This window comes from Leucopleurus acutus (assembly GCF_964270905.1).
Source record: "Leucopleurus acutus genome assembly, chromosome: 13".
Taxonomy (NCBI): Eukaryota; Metazoa; Chordata; class Mammalia; order Artiodactyla; family Delphinidae; genus Leucopleurus; species Leucopleurus acutus.
The window spans coordinates 84,618,779-84,640,898 of record NC_139155.1 but is presented as its reverse complement, the minus strand read 5'-3'; the positions used below and the strand labels follow the sequence as shown (position 1 = coordinate 84,640,898).

The following is a 22,120-nucleotide window of genomic DNA, read 5'->3' as shown; positions in this document are numbered from 1 at the left end:
TACCCATCAAACAGTCCCTTCCTCCTCGCAGCCCCTGGCAACCACCGATCTGTTTTCTGTCTCTATGGACTTGCCTGTTCTGGACACTTCGTATCGATGGGATCATGCGATGTGTGGCTTTTTATGTCTGGCTTCTCTCACTCAGCATCATGTTCTTAAGGTTCATCTGTGCTTTACCATGCGTCTGTACGTCACTCTGAATCATATTCCATTGTATGGAGAGACCGCACTTTATCTGTCAGTTGACGGATCTGCCTGTGTGGTTTTGCTTAGAATAAAAGCTAAGCCTGAACCTTAAGGAAGAAGTCATTGAAGAAGACGGATTTTCCCCATCAAGAATTTAAGGAAAAGTTTCCAGCAACTTTTCCAACAGTTGCTAGCGGTTGCCAACTGCTTCGTCTCACCCCTGCGCTGCTCCTGTCGGGTTTGGGGATGGAAACCTTCTTTTTGCTCATGTCATTTTGAGAATTATCCCTGGGTTGGATGAACTGTTTCAGGGTGCCCTGGCCCCGAAAGCCTTCTGTCCACAGCCCTTGTTCTTGCTGTGCTTCTCTCCGTCCCTTCTCAGTCCTGGTGGAAGATCAGAGGTGGGCAGAAGAGTGGTTTCCTACAGCAGGTAGCAGGACTGGGCTCCAGGAACCATATCGCCAAAGCCTTTTGTCTCAAGAAGCCTGAGAAATGGGACTTACCTGGTGGCACGGTGGTTAACAATATGCCTGCCAATGCCGGGGACGCAGGTTCGAGCCCTGGCCCAGGAAGATCCCACGTGCCACGGAGCGGCTGAGCCCGTGTGCCACAACTACTGAGCCTGCGCTCTATAGAGCCCGCGAGCCACAACTACTGAGCCCACGCGCCTAGAGCCCGTGCTCCGCAACGAGAAGCCACTGCAGTGAGAAGCCCCGCGCACTGCAACGAAGACCCAACGCAGCCACCCCCAGCAAAAAAAAGAACCCTGAGAAATGATTGAGGCTGTGGAGGGAGACCAGCCAAGCGCCCTGGGGCACAGAGGGAAGGGGCAGATCTCAGTTAAGGGCTGGGGGAGGGGGCGTGGATGGGGGGGGTCTGATTTCAGGTGGCAGAAAGGTGCAGTTAGGAGAGGGAGTGGCTGGTACAAAGGTCCGGAGATGCCACGGTGCGCAGGCTGCTTCTGGTCTGGCGTGTGTGGGGTCAGGTGCCTGCAGCCCCTGTGTCTGCCCTCTGCCCTCCTATCTGGGAGCAGTTAGGGCCAACCCCCCCCCCCCCCACACACACACACACTCCTTCTGAGTATTTCTCTAGGGGATCTGTCTTCTGTGCACAGGTTTGCCTCTAATTTCAGGGGGTCTTAGACCCTGGAAGGGATCTTACTCTTGCTTTTCTGCCCAGACACATGGTTCTGAGGGATGAATGAATGCATGGTGGCGACCCCGCTTCTGCTGTGGGACCCCCAGCAACCTGGTTGCATGCTCTGCCTGCTTCTGGAGAGTTCTGAATGAGGCCTGGTCTCTCCCGTCCTGTGCCCTCCAAGCCAAGGCTCCATCGCTTTGTGGCTGGTGACCTCGGGCACGTCGTTGAATCTCACTGGACCTTAGTTTCCTCATCTGGAAAATGAGGAAAACCATATTTTCACTTCCAGGGTGGGCTGTGACAATTATGTGAGTTAAGAGCACAGGTTGGCAAACTCGGCAAGCTCCAACCTGGCCCTCAGCGTGGGTCTGTAAATAAAGTTTTATTGGCACTCAGCCATGCCCATTCTTTCGTGTCCTGTCTGTGGCTGCATTCCCACTACAGTGGTGGGTGAGTAGTTGGGACAGAGGCCGTCTGACCTACAAAGATTGAAGTGTTTTTCCACCTGGCCCTTGACAGAAAGCGTGCCGACCGCTGGCTTAGAGCCGTGCCAGGCCTGTGCCTGCAGGTTCCCGTACCCTCATCTGTGCCATGGGGATGCAGTGGCAGCCCCCTGGGAGAGCCGCAGCCGGGGCCAGGGTGTGGGGTGTGCCGAGGACTGGGACGGTGCCTGGTTCGGTTTCCTAGGCGTCCCCGAGGAGCGTGGAGGCCCACCTCAGAGCCATGGGGCAGGGCCACATCAGAGCTGTTGAAGGGCTTGAGATCTTTTCCGCCTTTGCCCCCAGGGCTCTGGGTGTGTGGAGGGCCTGGGAGTCTCGACGCCAGCTCTCCCACGTCTCAGATGGCAGCGATGAGGCCAGGGTGATCCCCAGACACTGGAGCCCTGTGGGCTTCGGTGGTGTGTGTGGTGTGTGTGTGTGTGTGTGTGTGTGTGTGTGTGTGTGTGTGTGTGTGTAGGACCAAGACCCCGAGGCCAGGAGGGGTGGACTTAGAATGGCACAGGCTCTGCTCAACTCGAGCTGGGGGGTGGGGTGGCACTTGGCAGCCCTGGGGCTGCAGTTGTCCCCGGGAATAATGTGTCCTCTGTCCTCTGCCAGCAGCTGCTGGCTTGGCCTTGAGGATGGTGCAGGGCGGGGCTGGGTTTGGGGCAGGACAACCCCAGCCAATGCCTGTGGAGCTCTGACAGTGTGCCGGGCTCTGAGCTGAGTGCTCTGCACAGATTAACTCATTCAAGCCTCGCAGCAGGCAGGAGGTGGGACTTGTCCCATTGTACAGATGAGGAAACGGAGGCAGGTGATCTGCTTGTGGTCATGATGGTGCTGGGAGGTGGCAGAGTGGGTGGGGATTTGAACCCGGGGCTGTACAGGTGAGTGCTCCGGGACAAGGACTGGGTTTTATTTTTTTATTGAGTATCCAGCACAGCTTGGGTGCTCAATAAACTTTCGTTGGTGGAATGAAGGAGTCGCTGAATAACTCAATGAAGGATCCCCTTGTTCGTTTAACACATTTTTGAAAACAACTTCATTATACAAAGAGTAATACTCAGTGAAGGAAAATCAGAAAAACGTTGGTAAATTAAAAAGAAGACAGTGAAAATACCCGCCTTCTCCCCCGCTGCCCCGGTAACTACTTTTGATGTCTCTGTATGCCGTTCCGTAGTTTTCCTGTGTGTCTGTGTATGTTGTCTGCACAACCGGGTTTGCACTGTGTCTGCTATTCTGTGCCTTGCTGGTTTGGACTGAGCGTCGTGAAGAAGTGTTCACAGAGCATCAGTCTGGAGGTCGTGGGTCTCGGGTCTCGAGGAGCTGGGTCTGGTGGGAGGGCACAGACGGGGTCAGTGGGGCAAGAGAGAGGTGTGTTATGGGGAAAGGAAAGAGGGAGGGCTTCACGACTTGAGGGACGGTTGGGGAAACTTGCGTGTAGGAGGGTAAAAAGGATGTGCACTTTGGAAAAGGCTGCGGAAGGAACACCTGGCAGGAGGACCAGTGAAGGCAAAGACAGAGAGGTGGGATCACTAGACAACCCCGTATTTGGCACATGGGGCCTGGCATGACAGATGCCCGGTGTGTTGGTGCCTGAAGTCATGGCTGGAAACTTGTGGATTTTGGGGGGATGGGGGTGCCCCCTGCGCTGATTCCACACCTGTTTTTCCTCCACCACAGGACCGCAGCCTGACAGGCAAGCTGGAGCCGGTGTCTCCTCCCAGCCCCCCACATGCTGACCCTGAGTTGGAGCTGGTACCTCCACGGCTCTCCAAGGAGGAGCTCATCCAGAATATGGATCGGGTGGACCGCGAGATCACCATGGTAGAGCAGCAGATCTCCAAGCTGAAGAAGAAGCAGGTGCGTGTGGGTGGGGCAGTGGCAGCTCTCAGCTCCCGATTCAGCAGCGGCTGCTGCTGAGAAGACATCAACACTAGTAGTTAGAGCAGTTGTGAACGCGTGCTGAGCACGGCCCATCGTACTGGCTCATTTTTATGCCCTTTACGTTTATTGGACAAGAGAGCTGTTTTGTGTAGTGCTGTCCGAGGGAGCTTTCTGCAATGACAGAAATGTTCTAGATCTGCACTGTCCACGATGGTAGCCACTACCGTATGTGACTGTTGAGCCCTTGAAATGTGCCTAGTGCAGCTGAGGAACTGAATTTTTAATGTCGTTTAATTTGAATTGAAATTTACACTTGAATAGCCACGTCTGGCTACTGTACTGGGACGGCGCAGGAACGATGGGTGGGAGGTCAGCATTTACAGCCAGGCTGTCCGGACATGTGGGGTGGGCAGTTACTTCTCTGTGCCTCACTTTCCTCATCCACAATGTGGGGGGAGCTATCACGTGACTCTGACCCTGGCTCTGGAAGCTGTATGAGCTGGGCCTCCTAACTCTGCCTTGGAACATTCACCTCTCTGAGCCTCGGTTTCTTGTCTGTAAGATGGGCACAGATGTGACACCACCTCATAAGGTTGTGAGGAGAGAACAGAGTCACGTGGTGAAAAGAAGTCCTCGTTGTCACTGTCGAAACCAAAAGAAAAGTTAACGTAAAGATTAATAATATTAACTTTATAATTTTAGTTTTAATATTATTGATAGAAAGTTGATAATCTGCCTTTTCCTGGGTCTCCTCCTGCTTCCGTCTGTGGCATCTTCAGGTGTCTGCTCAGATGTCCCCTCCACAGAGGGACCCGCCCTAGCCTTTACAGGAGTCCTCATCCCCAGCCATCCTCTACCCTGGGGGTCAGCAAATCCAGCCAGATCCAGCTCGGTGCCTGTTTTTGTAAATAAAGTTTTATTGGCACACAGCCACGTCCATGTCCACTGTTTACACATCATCTGTGGCTGCTTTTATGATACAGCCTCAAAGCTGGGTCAGAGACTGTGTGGCCAACAGAGCCTAAGATATTTACTTCCTGGTCCTTTACAGAAAAAGTTTGCCACCCCTGCTCCAGCCCGTTATCCTGCCTGATGGTGTCACCATTTGAACTAATACATATCTTGCTTTGTGACACTGTGGTCGTCTCACAGTTCTTGTCTCCTGTTCCCTGCTGTGCTCCTAGCAACGCCAGCACGTAGTAGGTACTCCTTAAAAACTGTGGATTGAGATAGTGTGACACGTGTGTTGACCCTGGGGGAAGCAGGGTCACACCCGATCCCCTCCAGGTAAGGATGTATGGGCTCCGTGGAGGTTCAAGGACCCACTCTGGCCACCATGGGCAGTAGAGGGAAGGCTGGTGAGAGATGCTTCCCGGAAGCCAGTTCAGGGCTATGTGAGTGGAACTGGAAAGATGTGCAGTGGGAGGGAGCATTGATCCCAAGAGGCCTCGGGGCTGTCGTTTGCCTGGGGGGACCTGAGGATGGTCCAGAAGCTGGACTGGCCAGTGAGGCTCGGCCAGCTGGGGGTGGTAGGTGGGTTTCCAGGATGGCAGCTCAGCATGTAGGGGGGCCGGGCCCCGGTTGGAGTCAGGCAGGCGTGGCCAAGGCCCGTGGAGTGCTGGGACCTTTAGTCCCCCTGGGCCTGGCTTTGGGCCCCGGCTGAAGCCACAGGCCATGTGCACACGTCTGTGACTGCAGCCAGAAGCCACGTGGCTCAGGGCAGCCCTCGATAAGAGTTTTGGGTTTTAATTCCACTTTGGCATTTTTCTTTTTTAACTAAAATTCACAAAACATAGAATGACTCTTCTTAAGGTGGACAACCCAAGCAGCCTTTAGTACGTTCACAGCGTTGTGCAACCACCCGTTCTACCTAGTTCTAGTTCCAAGACATTTTCATGACCCCAAAAGGAGGCCCCGTACACATTCGCAGTCACTTCCATTTTCCCGTCCCCACCAGCCACGAATCCGCTTTCTGCCTCTATGGATGTGTCTGGACGTTTTCTATAAGTGGGATCAGACACCGTGTGGCCTTTTGTGTCTGGCATCTTCCACTCAGCATCATGTTTTCAAGGTTCGTCCATGCTGCAGCCTGTGCCAGTGTTTCATTCCTTTCACTGCCAAGTAATATTCCACTGTATGGATGGATGGACCACGTTTGTTCATCCATGCGTCAGCTGATGGACGTTTGGGTTATCTCCACCTTTTGACTATCGTGAACCACGCCGTGAACGTTTGCGTTCATGTTTTTGAGCACCTGTTTTCCATTCTGTGGGTCTGTACCTAGGGATGGAATTGCTGGGTCCCGTGGTACCTCTGTGTTTAACGTTTGGTGCCTCGGGGAGGGGCACCTTCACTGACTGGCGAGAATCTCCTTTCTGGCCGTGTATGCCTTCCATTTCCTGGCTTAGTTTGTTTTGCACTGTTTGGAGGGATTTCAGTGTTTTGGCAGGCGCTGGCTGCCCTTCTGAAAGCTACCAACAGGGGTCACTGTGGGACTGAGGCAGCTCGGCTCAACCCTCCAGGCCTTCTGCCAGCAGAAGCCAAAAACGATCTTCTGGCTCTTTCTGCGTTGCTCTCCTCTTGGCCGTGTTTTTGAGTTCATAACACTTTGCTCCATGGTCAAGGGCAGGATGTGTGGGCCTTGTGAGGAAAGAACAGTGTTCTCATCTCGCTCAAGATGGCCTGTCAGATTGTGCACCTGGGCACTGGCCTCCTGTGTGACCTTGGGCCAGTGTCTTAAGCTCTCTGGTCTTTGCTTGCTTTGCCTTTTGGGTATAAAGCAGACAGCAGCACGAAGGGAAGTCCTTTATGGTGTTTGGAGGAGGGGGGTCCAGTATGAAGACCGCAGGGCAGATGACAATAACGATGATGATGAGAAGCTGCCTTTTAGGTGCTGAGTGCTTTGCGTGCGTCAGCTTGTTTAATTCTCATAGCAACCCTCTAGGATGGAAACTTGAATTATCCCCACTTTCCAGATGGGGAAAGTGAGGCTCAGGAGTTTAGCAAGCTCCCAAGGTTCATAGCAAGTAAATGGTAGAAATAGCGTCTGGTCTGGACAGTTTGGGTTCAGAGTCTCCACAGCCGCTCCTGAGGATGACGGTACTGATGGCGGAAATAATGGATAACGGCTGGCCTTCAGCGAGCCCCCAGTCTGCACAGTACATACATTAGCTCATCAGGGAGGCACAGCCACGAGCCCCACTTTACAGATGTGGAAGCTGAGGCGCAGCGGAGTTAAGCTGCTCGCTGACGCTCACCTAGCGGATAAATCGCCAAGGTTGGACTTGAACCCGGGAAGGCTGGCTGCAGAGCCCGGAGTTGGCCCTGGCTGGGTCCTCCCCTTTGGGAGCTGGGGCCTCTCCGGGGCTCGGAGTCCCTGCGGGTGACTCAGGGGAAATGGTTAGCAGCCTGACTTCCTGTGTGGGGCCACCAGCCCTCCCGCCCAGGGGTGCCGCCCTCCCGCCCGGGGGCAGGGGGCGCTGTCTCTCCTTCCTCCTGCTGGCGTGCTCACCACTCCACTCTCCCCGCTCGCTCCCCACAGCAACAGCTGGAGGAGGAGGCCGCCAAGCCACCGGAGCCCGAGAAGCCCGTGTCGCCACCACCCATCGAGTCGAAGCATCGCAGTCTGGTGCAGATCATCTACGACGAGAACCGGGTACGCCCTGACCTGCCCGCAGAGCCCCTACACCAGCTTCTCCTGCTCTCCCTGTGCCGGCCACCAGGTGGGATGCAGGTGTCGCTGTGAAGGGCCTGGCCCTCTCCCGGGGCCTTGGTGTTCCCATCTGTGAAATGGAAACCTGTATGACCACCCCCCACCCCCACAAACCTGGGTGTGTGTGTGGGAGGGGGAAGGGTGGCCATGGAGACCCATCTTGGTGTGGCTGCTCAGACGTGCCGACTGGTGTGGACCGTGGCTGGCCTGTGGGATGCAAAGGAAAATGCAGGCATCAGGTCATAGGAGAGCTTCAGGGGCCAGCTGATCAGCAGGGGGAACGGGCAATCACTTAGGTACTCATGCAGAAGAAATTCCTGTAATGCAGAAAACAATAGTAATATTATTCATCACGACAGCAAACATTAGTTGAACAGCTCCTCCAGGCGATGGGCCAGGTGTTTTACATAGCAGTCCTCAGAGGGTAGGTATGGTGATTGTCTCCATTTAACGCAGGGAGAAATTGAGGCCCAGAGAGGTTAAGTGACTTATCCAAAGTCACACAGCTGGGAAGCGGTGGACCTGGGATTTGAACCCGTGGGCCATCAGATCCCAGGGCCTGATTCGTCAGCACTGGCCTCTGCTTACATTTAGCCCTGGAAAGGGCTGTTGGATGGTTGAACGCAGGGTCTGTAGCAGACAGTGGGGGCTTACAGAGATCTGTGGAGGGCAGCTGCTGGGTGTATGGAGGGGGAGGGGCTCAAGGTACCCAGAGCAGAGTGTCTCCCAGGGGCTGAACCCCAAGGCTTGAGCTGCTCTAGAGCCTGGGAACATGTGCCTAGGGCTATAGCTCCGGGCAGGAAGCTATTGGATCAACTGGTGGCTCTGCCTCCACCTCCTGAAGCTGCAACAGATGCAGGATGAGACTGAACCTGCTGGAGGCCTGGGAACTGTGTGCTGGGCCTTGCAGGGCCGGTCACCCTTCCATGCCCTGGCTCCCTACCCCAAATAACACTAATAACAATCACAGTGATAGGAGAACCAAGGGGCCACATGTGCTTTAGCCAGATGTCCTGGGTTCAAATCCCATCTCTACCACTTCCTGGCACTGTGACCTTGGGCAAATTAATTAAGTCTCCCTGCAACCCATGTTCCTTACCAGTAAAATGATGATAATTATAGCACCTACCTTATACCATGGTGTGGGGATTAAATGAGTTCATGATGTAGTGCCTTAGAACAATGCCTGGCACCATGTAGGTGCTAGCTGGCACTATTAATTGTTGTCATTGTTGTAGTCTTTGTTATTCTTTTCTTCTTGTTATTGTTTATATTTTGCATGATTTCATTTATTCCTCTCCAGACCTATTTAAGATGGGTACTATTATTCTCTCTATTTCACTCATAAAGAAGCCATGGCATTAAAAAAAAAAAAAAAAAAAAAGAAGCCATGGCTCAGAGAGGGAAGGTGACCTACCTGAGACTGCACAGCAAGTGAGCTTTGAGGCTGGGGATCGGAGCCAGGGTTGAGTTGGCTCCAAGAGCCTGTGGTGGGGGGACAAAAGCAGAGCTCCTGGATCTGTCACCCTGGCAGCCCCTCTGCCTCCCTCCCTGATCCTTGGGTGGGAAAGCAGGCACAGTTCCTTCCAGCAGCTGTGGTGGCAAGTTGATGGCTTTGCCCAGGATGTCACCACAGTGCCCTTGGCCCTTTTTGGGGGCTCAATCTTTTGGGGGCCGGCAGACTCTAGCAGGCTGGAGCCCTCAGCCCTCCCCAGCCAGACTCGAAGGCACAGGCCTTTGGTGCCCCCTGTGGGAAGTTGGCTCCATGTTCCATCCCAGCCACTCGTCCCCACTTCCCTGGAGGTTTGGGGGGTCCCCTCCGGGTCTCACCAGGTTCTCCCCAAAGAGCTACAGCTACAGATCTGATTGGTCTTTGGATCCTTGGCCTCAGCACTCCCCCTCCCCCAAGAGCAGTTAAGACGCCCCTTCCCAGGTCTTACCCTGGGTGGTCTCCCTGCCAGAATTCCTGCTTCCTCCTGCCCTGATTTTCTGCAGCTCTGTGTGAGGGAGGGTGGTGGGTGGGCCTGGATTCCAGTCCAGCCTGTGCCCTCATGAGCTGGGTGGTTTATTTCACTTCCAGGCCTTCCATCGTCCCGGGTCCTGGCCACAGTCTTTTTTTTTTCTTTATTTTAAATAAACTTATTTATTTCATTTTTGGCTGCGTTGGTCTTCGTTGCTACACGCGGGCTTTCTCTAGTTGTGGTGAACTGTGGCTACCCTTCATTGTGGTGCGCGGGCTTCTCATTGTGGTGGCTTCTCTTGTTGCGGAGCACGGGCTCTAGGCGCACGGGCTTCAGTAGTTGTGGCGCGCGGGCTCAGTAGTTGTGGCTCACGAGCTCTACAGCGCAGGCTCAGTAGTTGTGGCGCATGGGCTTAGTTGCTCCGTGGCATGTGGGACCTTCCCGGACCAGGGCTCGAACCCATGTCCCCTGCGCTGGCAGGTGGATTCTTGTCCACTGCGCCACCAGGGAAGCCCCACTGGCCACATTCTTGAGGCCACAGAGTTGATGTGGCTGAGACGGTGACTGGAAGGGCTTTGTAAACTGTGAAGTGCTGTGCCAGGAAGGGTCCAGGAAGTCAAGATTCTTGGGTACAAGAGGCAAAAACTCAGCTCAGACTGGTTGAGGCTTAAAGAGGGGTTATTGAGTCTCGCGATGAAAGTTGGTGTTAGTTTACTTCAAGTATGTGCGGACTCAGGTGCTCAAACAAAGATGTTTGGGAGCGCTCTGTCCCCACCTCTGCTCTCTCTGTGCCAGTGTCATTCCCAGGCGGGGTTTCCCAGGACATGGAGAAATGACTGCCCGCAGCTCTAGGCCCACTGACCACTCCCGGGCCAGGTGGGAAACTCTTCCCAGACGTCTCAGCAACAGTCCCAGGGTTGGCTCTCATTGGCTGGCTGGAGTCACAAGCCCACTTCTCAGCCTGTGGAGGCCAGTGGATTTGAGTACGCTGATTGGTCAGGGCTGGATCTTAGGCCAACCTCTGGAGTCTGGTGGTGGAGTCAGCCCCCTCCCCGCCCTGCCCCAGGGAATAGATAGAGGAGGGGGGCGCTTCTCCCAAGAGGAGGGCCGGGGCAGTGGAGCGGAGGCTGGCAGGGCCTATGCAGCCTGTGCCCCCGACCCTGGGCTGGTGCTCACCAAGTTGGGGTCCCAGAGCACAGGCATTGTCCTCTCGCCCCCCCCAGCGCCTCAGGCTGGGGGCTTTATGCCCGTTTATGCTGATTTCATCCTGATGGGGTTCTGACAGTAAGTGGGAGTCAGCACCCCTACTCCGTATTTTCAGATGAGGAAATAGAAGCCCTGGTTAATTTCCCCGCGGCCTTTCAGCTAGTGAGTGTGGGGCTAGGGCTCCAACCCTGGTTCCTGGGATTCTGAGACCAGGCCTCTGCCTGGTAATTTCAGGTGTGCAGGGCGCGTCACACGTATCCTGTCCATTCACTCATTCCTTCAGCAGCCGTGTAACTGGACATCTGCTCTGGGCCTGCCACTGTTCCAGGCACTGGGGGTGCAGTGGTGACCTCGGCCCCAGCCCACTCATGTTGGCTTTCTGATGGGGGGAGACGGAATCACACTCAAGCCACCACATGCAGGCACAACGAGGGCCTGAGGAAGTTGCCCCTCCTTTCCCGATCCCCCTTTCTTTCCTTTCACCTCTGCCTCACTTTGCCCCAGCCCCGCTGACCCTTGTGTTTCCTGACTGTGCCGGCGTGCTCTTGCCTCAGGGCCTTTGCACTTGCTGCACCCTCTGCCCGCAGCTCCTTTTTCCCACTGGGCTCGCTCTCTCACTCTTTCAGCTGTTTCTTCAAATGTCCCCTTTTCAGCCAAGGCCCATTTTGACCCTCTGTTTAATCCTGAAAACCGTCAACGCCTCCTCTCCCTGGCTTTCATTTTGTCCTTTGCCCTTGTTCCCACTGGACATAATTCATATTTTCTTGTTTATTGTGTTTATTGTGAACAGAGGCTCTGTGAGGACAGGGATATCTGTCTTTCTCTCCCAGCTATATCTCTAGCACCTAGAACAGTGCCTGGCACACAGTAGGTGCTTACTAAATGTCTGCTGAACAAATGAATGAGTGGCAGAGGGTAGGGAGACTCTTCCTCCGGAAGAGTCCTCTGGTTTGGGGGCTGTGGGGACTGGCCTCTGCCCCCAGTGAAGGTTGGCGGGGGTCCCCCTGCCTGGGCTGAGCCTCGGGGGCCGGAAGCCGAGTGGGCAGGAGCCCCTCAGATGCCTTGGCCAGGAACAGCCAGGACTTACTGCCCCTTGGGGGATCAATCGGATTAAATTTTAATCCTCCTTCCTTTCCTACTGGTTCCTCTGAGAGACGGACACAAGGGTCTGTCTCTAAATGCCCCACCGGCTGGAAAACGCAGCTTCCCGCCAGGCAGGGCCTGCGTGGCTGTTCTGCAGACTGGGCTCTGGCTCATCATCCCTTCGGGGCACGAGGATGAGGCGTCAGCGCGCACAGGGTGGGAGGGGGGGTGGCTGTGTGGCGGGGCCGGGCAGGTGCACACAGATGGCAGAACAGGAAACAGGGTTCTTCTAGGCCCCGAGGGGCAGGAACGGGCGCTGCAGGGCCAGGACTGGGAAAGGCCTCTTGGAAGCAGTGGGTGGGCCGTCGCCCCGAGGAGGGCATTCGGGCGCGGGGGTCACAGCTCAGGCGAAGGCTCACAGAGGAGACAGGGTCTCCATTGATCTTCAAAGGGAGTGTGTCGGGGGTGGGAGGTGGAGGTCTGGTGGGTCTGGGAGGATGCTCACACTTTGAGTTTGGGTAAAACAAACACAAGCAGCATTCGTCAGCGCTAGCGAAGGATGTGTAAATAAGGGACAACTGGCACAGCGCTGGTGCTCTAGGAATTTAGGGCAGTGGGCAATCCAGGTAGACGTCCTGGGGGAGACTTGAGCTAGGTCTGCACGATGGCCTCTGTTGGGAAAAGGTAGAAGGATATTTGCAATGGAGAGGACTGTGGCCTGTCCAAAGATGGCGAGGAAGCAGAACTCCTGGAGGCCCTCTGATGGCTGAGGGCGAGAAGGAAATCAGAGAGTAGGACCCAGGTCCCCTTTGGTCTTCGATTTTAAGCATCTTACTAGTAAAGTTTTTTATCCAGTGTGATTATGACTAAGCAGGACAGAGACGAGCAATTCTCTTGGTAATGACCAAGACTGGGAAGCATTTTGCAGAGCATTCTGGGGGTCCAGGCACCCTGATTCTCAGCTTCAGACTCCCTTCCCACCCGAGTCGTGATTCGGGGCTTTCAGAGCAGCGGCTCAGGCCCCGTCCCAAGCCGGGCCCTTGCCTCTGCCTCTGCGTCTGGCCGTCCTAACTGCTCCTGGCATCCAGGGCTTCCTCCAAATTCCTCCGCCTACAGGGAGCGTCGTCCTAACGGACTTGTGAGCAGGAGTCCACGAATTCCGCCTCACTCACTCAGTCGTCTCCATCACACACCCGGGAGGGCTCTGGAAGGGGTCTTCCGGCTGCTGGTACAGACGAGGACGCCGGGCCTTGGGGGGTAACTGCTCCCCGAAATGCTGTAGCCTTGGCACCTGGACGCGGTGTGGAGGGCTGGCCAGCGGGGGCCTAGAGGGAGGTAGGGGCTGGGCTCCTGGCTTCCTGGGTAGGCGGGTGCTGCCTTCACTCTGCAGTAGAGGAGGGTGAGGCCTGGAGCTCAGGCTGGAGCTGACGAGCTAGAATGGGGGCTCCAAGGGGCGGGGCGCCGGCCAGGGGGCTGGTCAGCGTGAGGTCCGGCCGCCCTGCTCATCAGGAGCTGGGATAGTGTGTGTGTGTGTGTGTGTGTGTGTGTGTGTGTGTGTGTGTGTGTGTGTGTGTGTGTGTGTGTGTGTGTGTTGGGGGGTACACGTGCGCATGTGTGTGGGTTCGTGTGTAACTGTGGAAAGCTGTGCTCACGTGTGCAAATGGTGTGCGTGGCTCAGCCCCGGTAGAGCCCGTGACTTCTGTGCACTTGTGCATCCACGCACATATATGTGTGGACACACGTGTGTTTGGGTCGGCACGTGTGGGCGCAGCTGTGGTTATGTGTGCATGGATACACCCGGGCGTTTGTGGGTACACTCGTTCGCTATGTGGCACGTGCAGAGGCACGTGAGTGGCTGTGCGCACGTGTATGCAAAGTGGCTTGCGTGGGGCACGTGTGTGACTGTTTATACTTTTGCACATGCACGTGTCCGCTTGGGTACACAAGTGTATTTGTGCATGCTGTGCGCGTGCATGTGTGAAGGCGTGTGTGTGTGAGTCGTCTGGTGTGACACACGTGTGTATATGTTTGTGCTTTTATAGATGTAGACGTAGTGTTTGGTCATGTGGGTCCACGGGGCTCGTGTGCACCTGTCTGCACAGGTCTTTTGTGCCCCAGGTGCTCCGGCCCCCAGGAGGCCAGGCCGCTCGGACCCTGGGGTCCCCAGCAGGAGGAGTGCCGTCTCCCTGTGAGACCCCAGCCCGAGCCCCCAGTGTCAGGCAAGAGCCCTGGCGGCGGGTCGAAGCCAGGGTCAGGCGGTTTGTCCCGTCCTGTTGGCTTGTGCTCCTGGTTTGTCCCCTGCAGCTGAGCAGGGTGACCTCAGGCAGTGACTTCCCAAAGGCTAGGCGCTGTGGGAGACCCGGTGGGCCTTGGCCAAGAGTTTGGCTTTGGTTCTCGCGGTGGCGAGAAGCCGTCAGCCGAGCGGGTGGGAGGGAGTTCCTAGTGTGGGTCTGAATCTGTGGCCGTGCTCCATTCCAGGGTGTTGGGGGGAGCCTCCCCTGCATTTGCAGAGGGACATTAAAACAGAAGCGACAGCATACACTTTGTTCCTCGTAGGACTTCCTTGAAAAGGTCCTGGGAGTTTGGTACCCGGGGTGAGCGCGGCTGTCGCGCGGATGGGGAGACTAAGGTCCAGGCGGGTGAAGCGACTTGCCGAGGGTTAGAGCAGAGTGGACTCCCAGACGCGGGCCCCTGCTGGACAGATGTGTGTTTCTCGAAAGGCCTGCCTGTCTGGGGGAGGGGCCCGGGAGGCAGGACATCCCCGCCAGCTCCCCGGGAGCTGACAGCAGATTTCGTACCCACCCCACACCCATACAAGCCGGACCCGTGAAGCCGGGAGCGGGAGTGAGGTAGCACGAGGTGGAAGAAGTGTCCCCGCGAAGACGTGAAGAGCTGGGGCGCCGGTCCAGGGCCTGCCTGTCCCAGCCTTCAGCTGCCGCTTGAGCTGCGCACTTTGGGTCGGCTGTGTGACCCCAGTCTCAGCTTCCTTGTGTGCAAATGGGGCTGATGCTAGAACCTTCCGCAGCGGGTTCCTGCAGGAATCCACACAGACGGGGCTTCTAGAGGATCCAGGCCCGGCACGTGTAGGGGGTCACCTGGTGTGAGCCGTGACCTTGTCGTTATTGTTGACAGCAATAATCATAACAGCCGGCCCTTACCCAGCTCCCACCGCGTGTCAGATCCTGATGTTCGCGCGGTACGTGTGTCAGCTCATTTAATTCTCTTAGTAGCTGCATGGGGCGGTGCTGATGTTATCCCCGTTTCGTAGATGAGGAAGCTGAGGCTCAGGGGTGGTGAAGGGACTTGCCCAAGACCACGCAGTTGGCAAGTGGGTCAGAGCCCAGGCTGGCTGGCCGTGTAGTCTTGCTCTTGGCCGCCCCGCTGCCCCGTGTTCCAGTGTTGCGGCATCTTTAGGACTGTTCTGTGGCAGGTTTCTTCTGGGTGGATCGTAGGTGTGCAGCCTTTTGGAAACTGAGTTGTGTTAAAAGGCCCCAGGGCCGCTCAGGGCTTAAGAGCAGAGCCTGGGGGAGGGTCTGTGAGGGAGCAAAGGAGCTCTCACGCCAGGTGTATGGCAGAGAGTTGGTGCCTCAGGGTGCACCTGGCCGCCTGGGCTCCCCGTGGCTTTGGCAGGTAAGGAAGGGGCTCCTCCCTGGTCTCTTCTCCAGGGGCTACAGGAAGCCCCCTCCCCAGGTGCCTGTGTTCCTGAGACAGTGAAGATGTGGTTGAAGATGGAATGCACTCTGGTTCATACGACACACACAGGCTTCTAGAGACCCTATACGGGTCCCAGATCTGAGACCCAGGCCTAGTCGTGTGATGTGGCAGTTTCCAGTGGCCCAGTTGCTCCAGCCCTGCCCTTCCTGTGTTTGGCATCATTCCTTTACCTAGATGGGCAGTTGCTGCTGCTCCTGACAGAGCCTCATAAATGCACACAAACTCCTATTGATCCTTCAAAACCCAGCTGTGTATCCCTCCTGTTACCTTTCTGGAGAGAGTGACTCTGACCCGCTTAATGCCTCCCCCGTATACCACACGTACGTTTCCTGCCTGAGCATATTAATCTGCCATCACTGCTCATGACCAACTGCCCACTAGACTGGGTTCATTGTAGGCAGAGGCCGGTATCATTCATTTTGTTTCATGCCCTGGTGCTTAATACAGAGTGAGTGCTCAAATGTTTGGGAAGCTACCCTGTTCCCTCCTCGCCCTATACCTAGTCCTTCACTTGGTCCAGCTAGGGAATTCTTCCATCTTTGATACCCCATGGCTGGCACTTTCTGGCTTTGAGGTGTGGCCAGGCTGGAACCTCTCCCACTCCGCACCCCCCCCTCCCCCAATAGAAGACGCTGGACCCATGCCTAGTGGAGGCCCTGGATGGGACCAGCCCATATCTTTCTCCCCTCTTGGAGCTTGGAGATCAGAAAAAGGACTTTTCCTTACATCATCTTTCTGTGCCTCAGTTTCTTCAGCTGTAAAATGGGGATACTCCTTAAACCTGCCTCACTTCGTGTTATGTGTGATTCAAGTATTAATAACACGTGCCGTGTGCTCAGTGCTTGGCTCATAGTAGGTTCTCAATAAAATGGCCATCGTTACAGTAATAATTTGCCCCCTGCTTTCCCGGCCCCCAGCCACGCTCTGAGGCTGCTGCCCTCAGGGTTTTGGCTTGCACAAAGGGGGCCGAGATCATGGCTTGCTCTTGGGTGGGCTGGGCCCAGGGCTCTAGGCGGAGCTAGTTCTAGGCGCCAGCTTGAGCCCACCTACATACCTACCCTCTGTCATGGGGGCTGGGGGAGAGGGTGAGGCTGGCCTGTTGTCAGCACCGCTCCTCCCTGCTACGACACCCGAAGCCTGGGCCTCGAATTCTGTTGTAAGCAGGGCTCTGGGTCACCCGCGTATAGTGGGTCTGGATTTGGGGATCATTGCGCGACGGTTTCGACCTGTTGATGGTGTCTTGCTCGGCTTGTCCTGCCAGCCCACGCTGAGTCCTGGATGGTCTTCCTGAGTTTGGCTGAGTCGGGAGCACCCAGCCTTTCCTGGGTCGCAGGAGGGGCTCAGGTCTCCCACGTGTGCGCCGTGGGCACCCCGCTTTCCATCTGACAGAGACCCGCCCTGAAGTCATCACCTTCCACAGCTCTCTGCCCAGCCCGTCCCCAGGCTGGCCCGGCCGAGCGGGCCCTGTGGTCCCTGCCTGGGGGCCCGGACCAGACACAATGTCCGCCTTCACGGCCAGGGGCCCCGGGGGTCCGGCCTGTTGAATTCGCAGCCGCTAAGCCCTTTCTGCCATATGTTCCTGTTTTCCTAATAAGTCCGGGTTGTGAGTGGGGAGGCGGGGAGGCCCCAGGGCAGCTCAGAAATAGTCACATGATTGTGAAATACAAGAATCCTAGAAAGGGTATCTCCCAGCGCCTCTATCTCGTCCTCCCTCCCCCTCCTCCTGCCCCCTGACTGCGGAGGTAATTGTAGACACCCAGCCGGCTTCCAAGGCGCAGGAAGGCATCTCGGGCCTGGCGGGAGCTGTGCCCGTCCCGGGCCCTGGGGGGCGTCAGGCTGGGGGCTTCAGGGGCCCGGCGCCAGAGAACAGGGTGCGTTTGTTCGAACCGAAACTTGGCGGGCTTGCCAGGGCCACTGCGGGGATGCTGAGGCCCTCTGTGTTTGTCTCCAGCCCCGGGAGGGCTTGTAGGGGGGACCCTTCCCCGGCCCCGTCTCCGCCCCTGGGCCTGGACGGGCATGCTGGGCTGGGCAGCTGCCTGCTGTTCTCTCTCTGTGTGTGTGTGTGTGTGTGTGTGTGCGCTGGTGTTTTTTTTTTTTTAATTCCTCCTCTTCTCCGTCACCCTGCAGAAGAAGGCCGAGGCTGCACATCGGATTCTGGAAGGCCTGGGGCCCCAGGTGGAGCTGGTGAGCTGGGGAACAGGGTGGGGAGCTCTGGGAGGGGGTGGGCAGGGGGGCAGGTGGGGGTGAAGGGAAGGAGAAGTCGTCTGTTGCCAAGCCCTGCCCTGTCCTCGGAAGGGGCAGGAGATCCACCCTTCGGATGAGAGGTGCGGGCAGGTAGCGACGGGCAGGCCGCACTGGGGGTGAGAAGGGGTGCGTCGGCGCTGCAGCTACGCTCCCAAGCCCAGCCAGTCGGGCTGCAGGATTCAGCAGCTGGAGTCCAACCCGTCTGGCCTACAGTTTATCGTGGAAAGCCCGTGCTCTGGGCCCGGTCCTCTGAGTTCAGCTCTCAGATCTGCTACTTAATAGCAGGTGTCTTAACCTCTCTGTGCCTCAGTTTCGTCATCTGTAAACTGGGACTAATAATAACACACATCCCACTGGGCTGTAGTGAAGATTAACCACACTGAGTTTTGGAAAGCCTGATGGAGAGTAAGTGCTGAGCGTTAGTTCTTGCTGTTGTTGTTATTGTTACTGTTGTCAGTATCATTTGACTGATGGGAAGATGCCATGTCAGCAGCAGAGCTGGGAAGCAGACTCAGGCCTTTTCTCTCTCAGGCACCCGTCACCCTATGTGTCACCAGAGATAGGAAACAAGGGAGCACCGAAACTCCCGGCTGGTGGCCTTGGAGTCCTGGGAGAAATGGCCAGAGTGCCCACCTGCCTGGGACCGTCACTGTCCCGCCGAGCGGGTGGGTGCAGAGCCACGTGGGGCAGCGCGTGGGGACACGCACACAGGGTGGATGCGCGGGATCCCCGTGCGTGTGCGCGTGTGCAGGCTGTGGGGCAGAAAAACATCGGACGCGTTTGGAGCCTAATTTTAAACCTGGCTTCACCGCGTGTTTGCCGAGTGGCCTTGGGAAAGGGACTCGGTTTTCTCATCTGTGAAACGGGGAAGCCGAGGATCTTGATGGGGGAGCGCTGAGTTGGTGCGGGGAAAAGGCTCACTGACGCAGCTCTTGGCCTGTGGTGAGCATTCAGTGGCGTGGACCCTTAGGAGGGAAGAGCTCTTTGCTCCGGAGTTTCTTCCGCAGTGACAGCTGCCCCTCAACCTGGGGTTCGTGCGCTTAGGCCACTGAGAAACTGTGAGCAGCTGGCCTCTTACTGCTCCCAGGTCCTCTCGGGGGGCAGAGCCAGCCAGGGAGTGGGGGGCTCCTACGGCTCAGGGGCGGGCCCAGGGCCTCTCCTGGGGTGGGTGACAGGCTCCCAGCCTGCGGCCTGGCTTCCCTTTGGGCATGCTTTCTGGGATGTCTCTAGCAGCCTCTTTTTAAAAACATTTAAGTAGCGTTATTGAGATGTAATCCACATGCCGTACAATTCACCCATTTAAAGAGTACAAGTTAGTGGGTTTTCGCACATTCACAGATGTGCACGGCCATCTCCATAATCGATCTGAGAACATTTCACCATCTCAAAAAGAACTTTGTTCCCTGAACTATCACCTCCTTATCTCCCATCCCCCCTCCCCCCCCACCCCCCTTCCTCCCCCTCCCTCCCAGCCAACCACTAGTCTGCTTTCTGTCTCCATGGGTTTCCCTCTTCTGGACATTTCGTATCAGTGGAATCATACAATATGTGGCCTTTTGTGTCTGGTTTCTGTCACTCAGCATCCTGTTCTTAAGGTTCATCCATGAGGTAGCCTGTGTTGGTGTTTCATTCCTTTTTATGGCTGAATCGTATTCCATTGTACGGATGGACCACATTTAGTTTATCCATTTATTCATTGGTGGGCGTTAGGTTGGTTTAGCTTTTGGACATTATAAAGGAAGTAGCTGTGAACAGTAACGTACAGGTTTCCATGTGGATGTGTGTTGCCCTTTCTCTTGGGTAGATACCTCGGCCTGGACCTGCTGGACCGTGTTCATTCTGTGTTTACTCTCTTGAGGAATTAATTACCAGACGGTTTTCCAGAGTCGCTCCACTGGTTTCCATTCCCACCAGTTCAGTCCCAGCTGTTCACCTCGGTTTCCCTTTCTTGCCAATGGGGCTGGCAGGACTAGAGGCGTCGCCCAGCCATTTCCAGACCTGGAGGCTCTCCCTCTCCCCTTTCCTGACCTAATTAGTCCTGGAGGCTCCTGGGTAGGGGGCTGGAGTGTGAAGGGAGCCGCTGAGAACAGCAGGGCGTCTGCCGGGCTCACAACTTCAGTGATTCTTTCCTGGGTCTTTGGGGGTGACGAGGCTGTCCTCTGCTTGGTGGTCTCACAGTAGAGGCTTCCTCAAGGCTGGTGGCGCAGGAGGCCGAGGTCTGGGGGGGCGGCGTGGCTGTCACCGGAGTGCTCTAGGAGCTCTAGAAGGCGGTGGGCTCTTGCCTTGGTGGCCTTCCGTGGGGCTGGAGAGGGGCCTCACACTGCCAGGGCACCTGCTGTGTGTCAGGCCTTGTGGAAGCGTCGCCATCCATTTTCTAGGTGAGGCTCAGAGAGGGCAGGGCCTTGCCCAGGGTCACACAGCACGAGACGACGCGGGGAGGTGTGCTGAGCCCGTGGGGTCGTGGCTGACCGCTTCTGCACTGGTCTGCCCTCTGTCTTGGTTCCCACAAGGCCCGAGTGACCAGAGGCGTCCTCCAAGCAGAGGCAGCTCTGAGGCGCACCCTCAGCGGGGCCTGCTTCGGGCCACCCAGGAGTCCGAGCTCAGGCCAGGAGGAAGGGCCCGGGGCTGCTCACCCCGGGTCTCGGGTCCCTTGGCTGCACCCCGGGGAATCCAGTTCCCTGGAGGTGTCTCCCATCTGCAGCCCAGGGAACAGTCAGCCGAGGAAGACAGTGTTGAGCGCTCTGTGACCTCCCTGGTGGGGAGGCCTGGGCCCGGGAGAAGCCCACGTGGGAGAGGAAGATGATGAACAGCGTGGGCGGCTCCAGGCAGGGCTCTGCGCCCTGGGGACCAGGCCTGGCCCCTAGCGGGCAGCGGGGGGAGGGTGTGGGCAGCCCCATCCCCCCGCCTCCTCGCCCTGCCGCTTTGAGTACTGGTTTCCTTCCTGTTCAGAGGTGTTATTTTAAGAAGCCGTGTCACCAGAGGGCTGAGGGCCAGCGCAGACACTCCGTTTCTAGCAGCTCGTCCGCCTGGTTCTTCTCGGCCACCCGCCGGCCGCCTGCCGTCAGGTCTGGAGGGGACCCTCCTTCCTTCTCCCTGAGACCCAGCTTCTCTTCCTTAGTCACTCTGTCTGGGGCCCTACAGTCTGGCACATCCTCCCCTTTGTGCTCCTTCTCCCTCCGATTAGTTGGCTGTACCCCCATTTCTAGAGGAGGAAATGGAGGCATGGAGGGGGCGGGCCTTCCTGCAGGTACCCTAGGCCCCCCAGCCTCGCTCCTCTGGGGTCCGCGGCAGGGACTTTCCCTCTTAGGTCTCGCGTCCCCTTGGCGGGGGCTGGAAACCTGGGAGGTAGCAGAGAAAGCTGCTGTGGGTGTGAAGGCCAGGGTGGCCGCGTGGCCGATGACTGGGGACATGCCTCCTGGGACAGAAGGAGGCCTTGCCTGGCCTTGTGTGTTCCCCCGCCTGCAGGTGGCGAGGAGGGGCGTTAGGGGGGACGCCCTGTGGCCCCGCCCTCCCCTCAGCAGTGCACCAGCCAAGGAAGTGTCATGATCCTTCCTCACCCCCGACCCACTCACACTGTCTTCCGAGGCGGCAGCCCGTCACCATGGCAACAGCCAGCCAGCGGAGGCTGCCCTGGGCCCAGAGGCTTCCCTTCCCGCCCAGGTCTCAGTGTACCTCGAAGGATGCCCAGCGAGTGCCTCCTTGGGGGACAGCCCCTGTGGTCAGAGGCAGCGCACCCCACAGTGTTCTCTGACGTCTCCCTGGCCTTTTGCCGAAGGCCACCCGGAGGGGCACGGTGCTGTGTCCTCCTCTTACCCAGCGGGGCTGGAGGGTGAAGGTGATTCCTTCCCCTGCGAGTTTGGCGGGTCAGAGGCGGGCTGGGAACCCGCTGCCCTCCCAGAAGCCAGTCTCCCCTTTTCTGGCCCATCCCATTTTGTAGAAACGGGCCGCTCCCCCGCCCCCCGCCATCACTGGCACCCGGGGGCTCTGTGTGTTGTCCTTCAGCCCCTCCTGGCCTCCTTAGACCGTGGAGACTTTGCCATCTTTAAGAGCAAAAAAAAGCAGCTGAGTCACCAAGTGTGACATTCCCTGGGCTACTCGAAAGCCCAGTGAGGTAGGTCCTATTTGCTCTACACCCATTTTCCATATGAGAAAACCGAGTCCTGGAGTGTTGAAGGCATGTGTCCAAGGTCACACAGCTAGTGAAATTGGGGCGCATCTGTTCCTGGAAACCGAGCCTTTAAGCCACACTCATTCCCGCCCGGCCTGTGTTTTATTGGCTTGTGAGGAACGTAAAGGACCGGGCGCAGAGTCACCTGGGGTTAGACATGGGCATCTGATGCCCTGGCATTCAGCACAGGCATCTCTGTGGGGCTCCTGGCTGTCCTGAGATGTGGGCTCTCCACCATGTGCAGTAACGTCTTGCCCCTCTCCGGTTGGGAAGTTTGGCAGTGAGTCTGACGGTGGTCTCCCCTGTTGCCTTCCTGTTCAGACACCCAGAGTGGGGGTGG

The 22,120-nt window shown here is 57.0% G+C and overlaps 1 protein-coding gene across 1 annotated transcript in view; it reads left to right on the top strand.

The window, feature by feature from the left end:
- The window catches only part of NCOR2 (nuclear receptor corepressor 2), a 222,054-nt gene that overhangs the window by 83,185 nt on the left and 116,749 nt on the right, over window positions 1–22,120 (top strand). Inside the window, exons 6-8 of the mRNA XM_082853706.1 lie at window positions 3,489–3,668; window positions 7,234–7,347; window positions 17,496–17,552. Coding sequence (XP_082709832.1) covers window positions 3,489–3,668; window positions 7,234–7,347; window positions 17,496–17,552 — 351 coding nt within the window. The remainder of the gene's footprint in view (window positions 1–3,488; window positions 3,669–7,233; window positions 7,348–17,495; window positions 17,553–22,120) is intronic.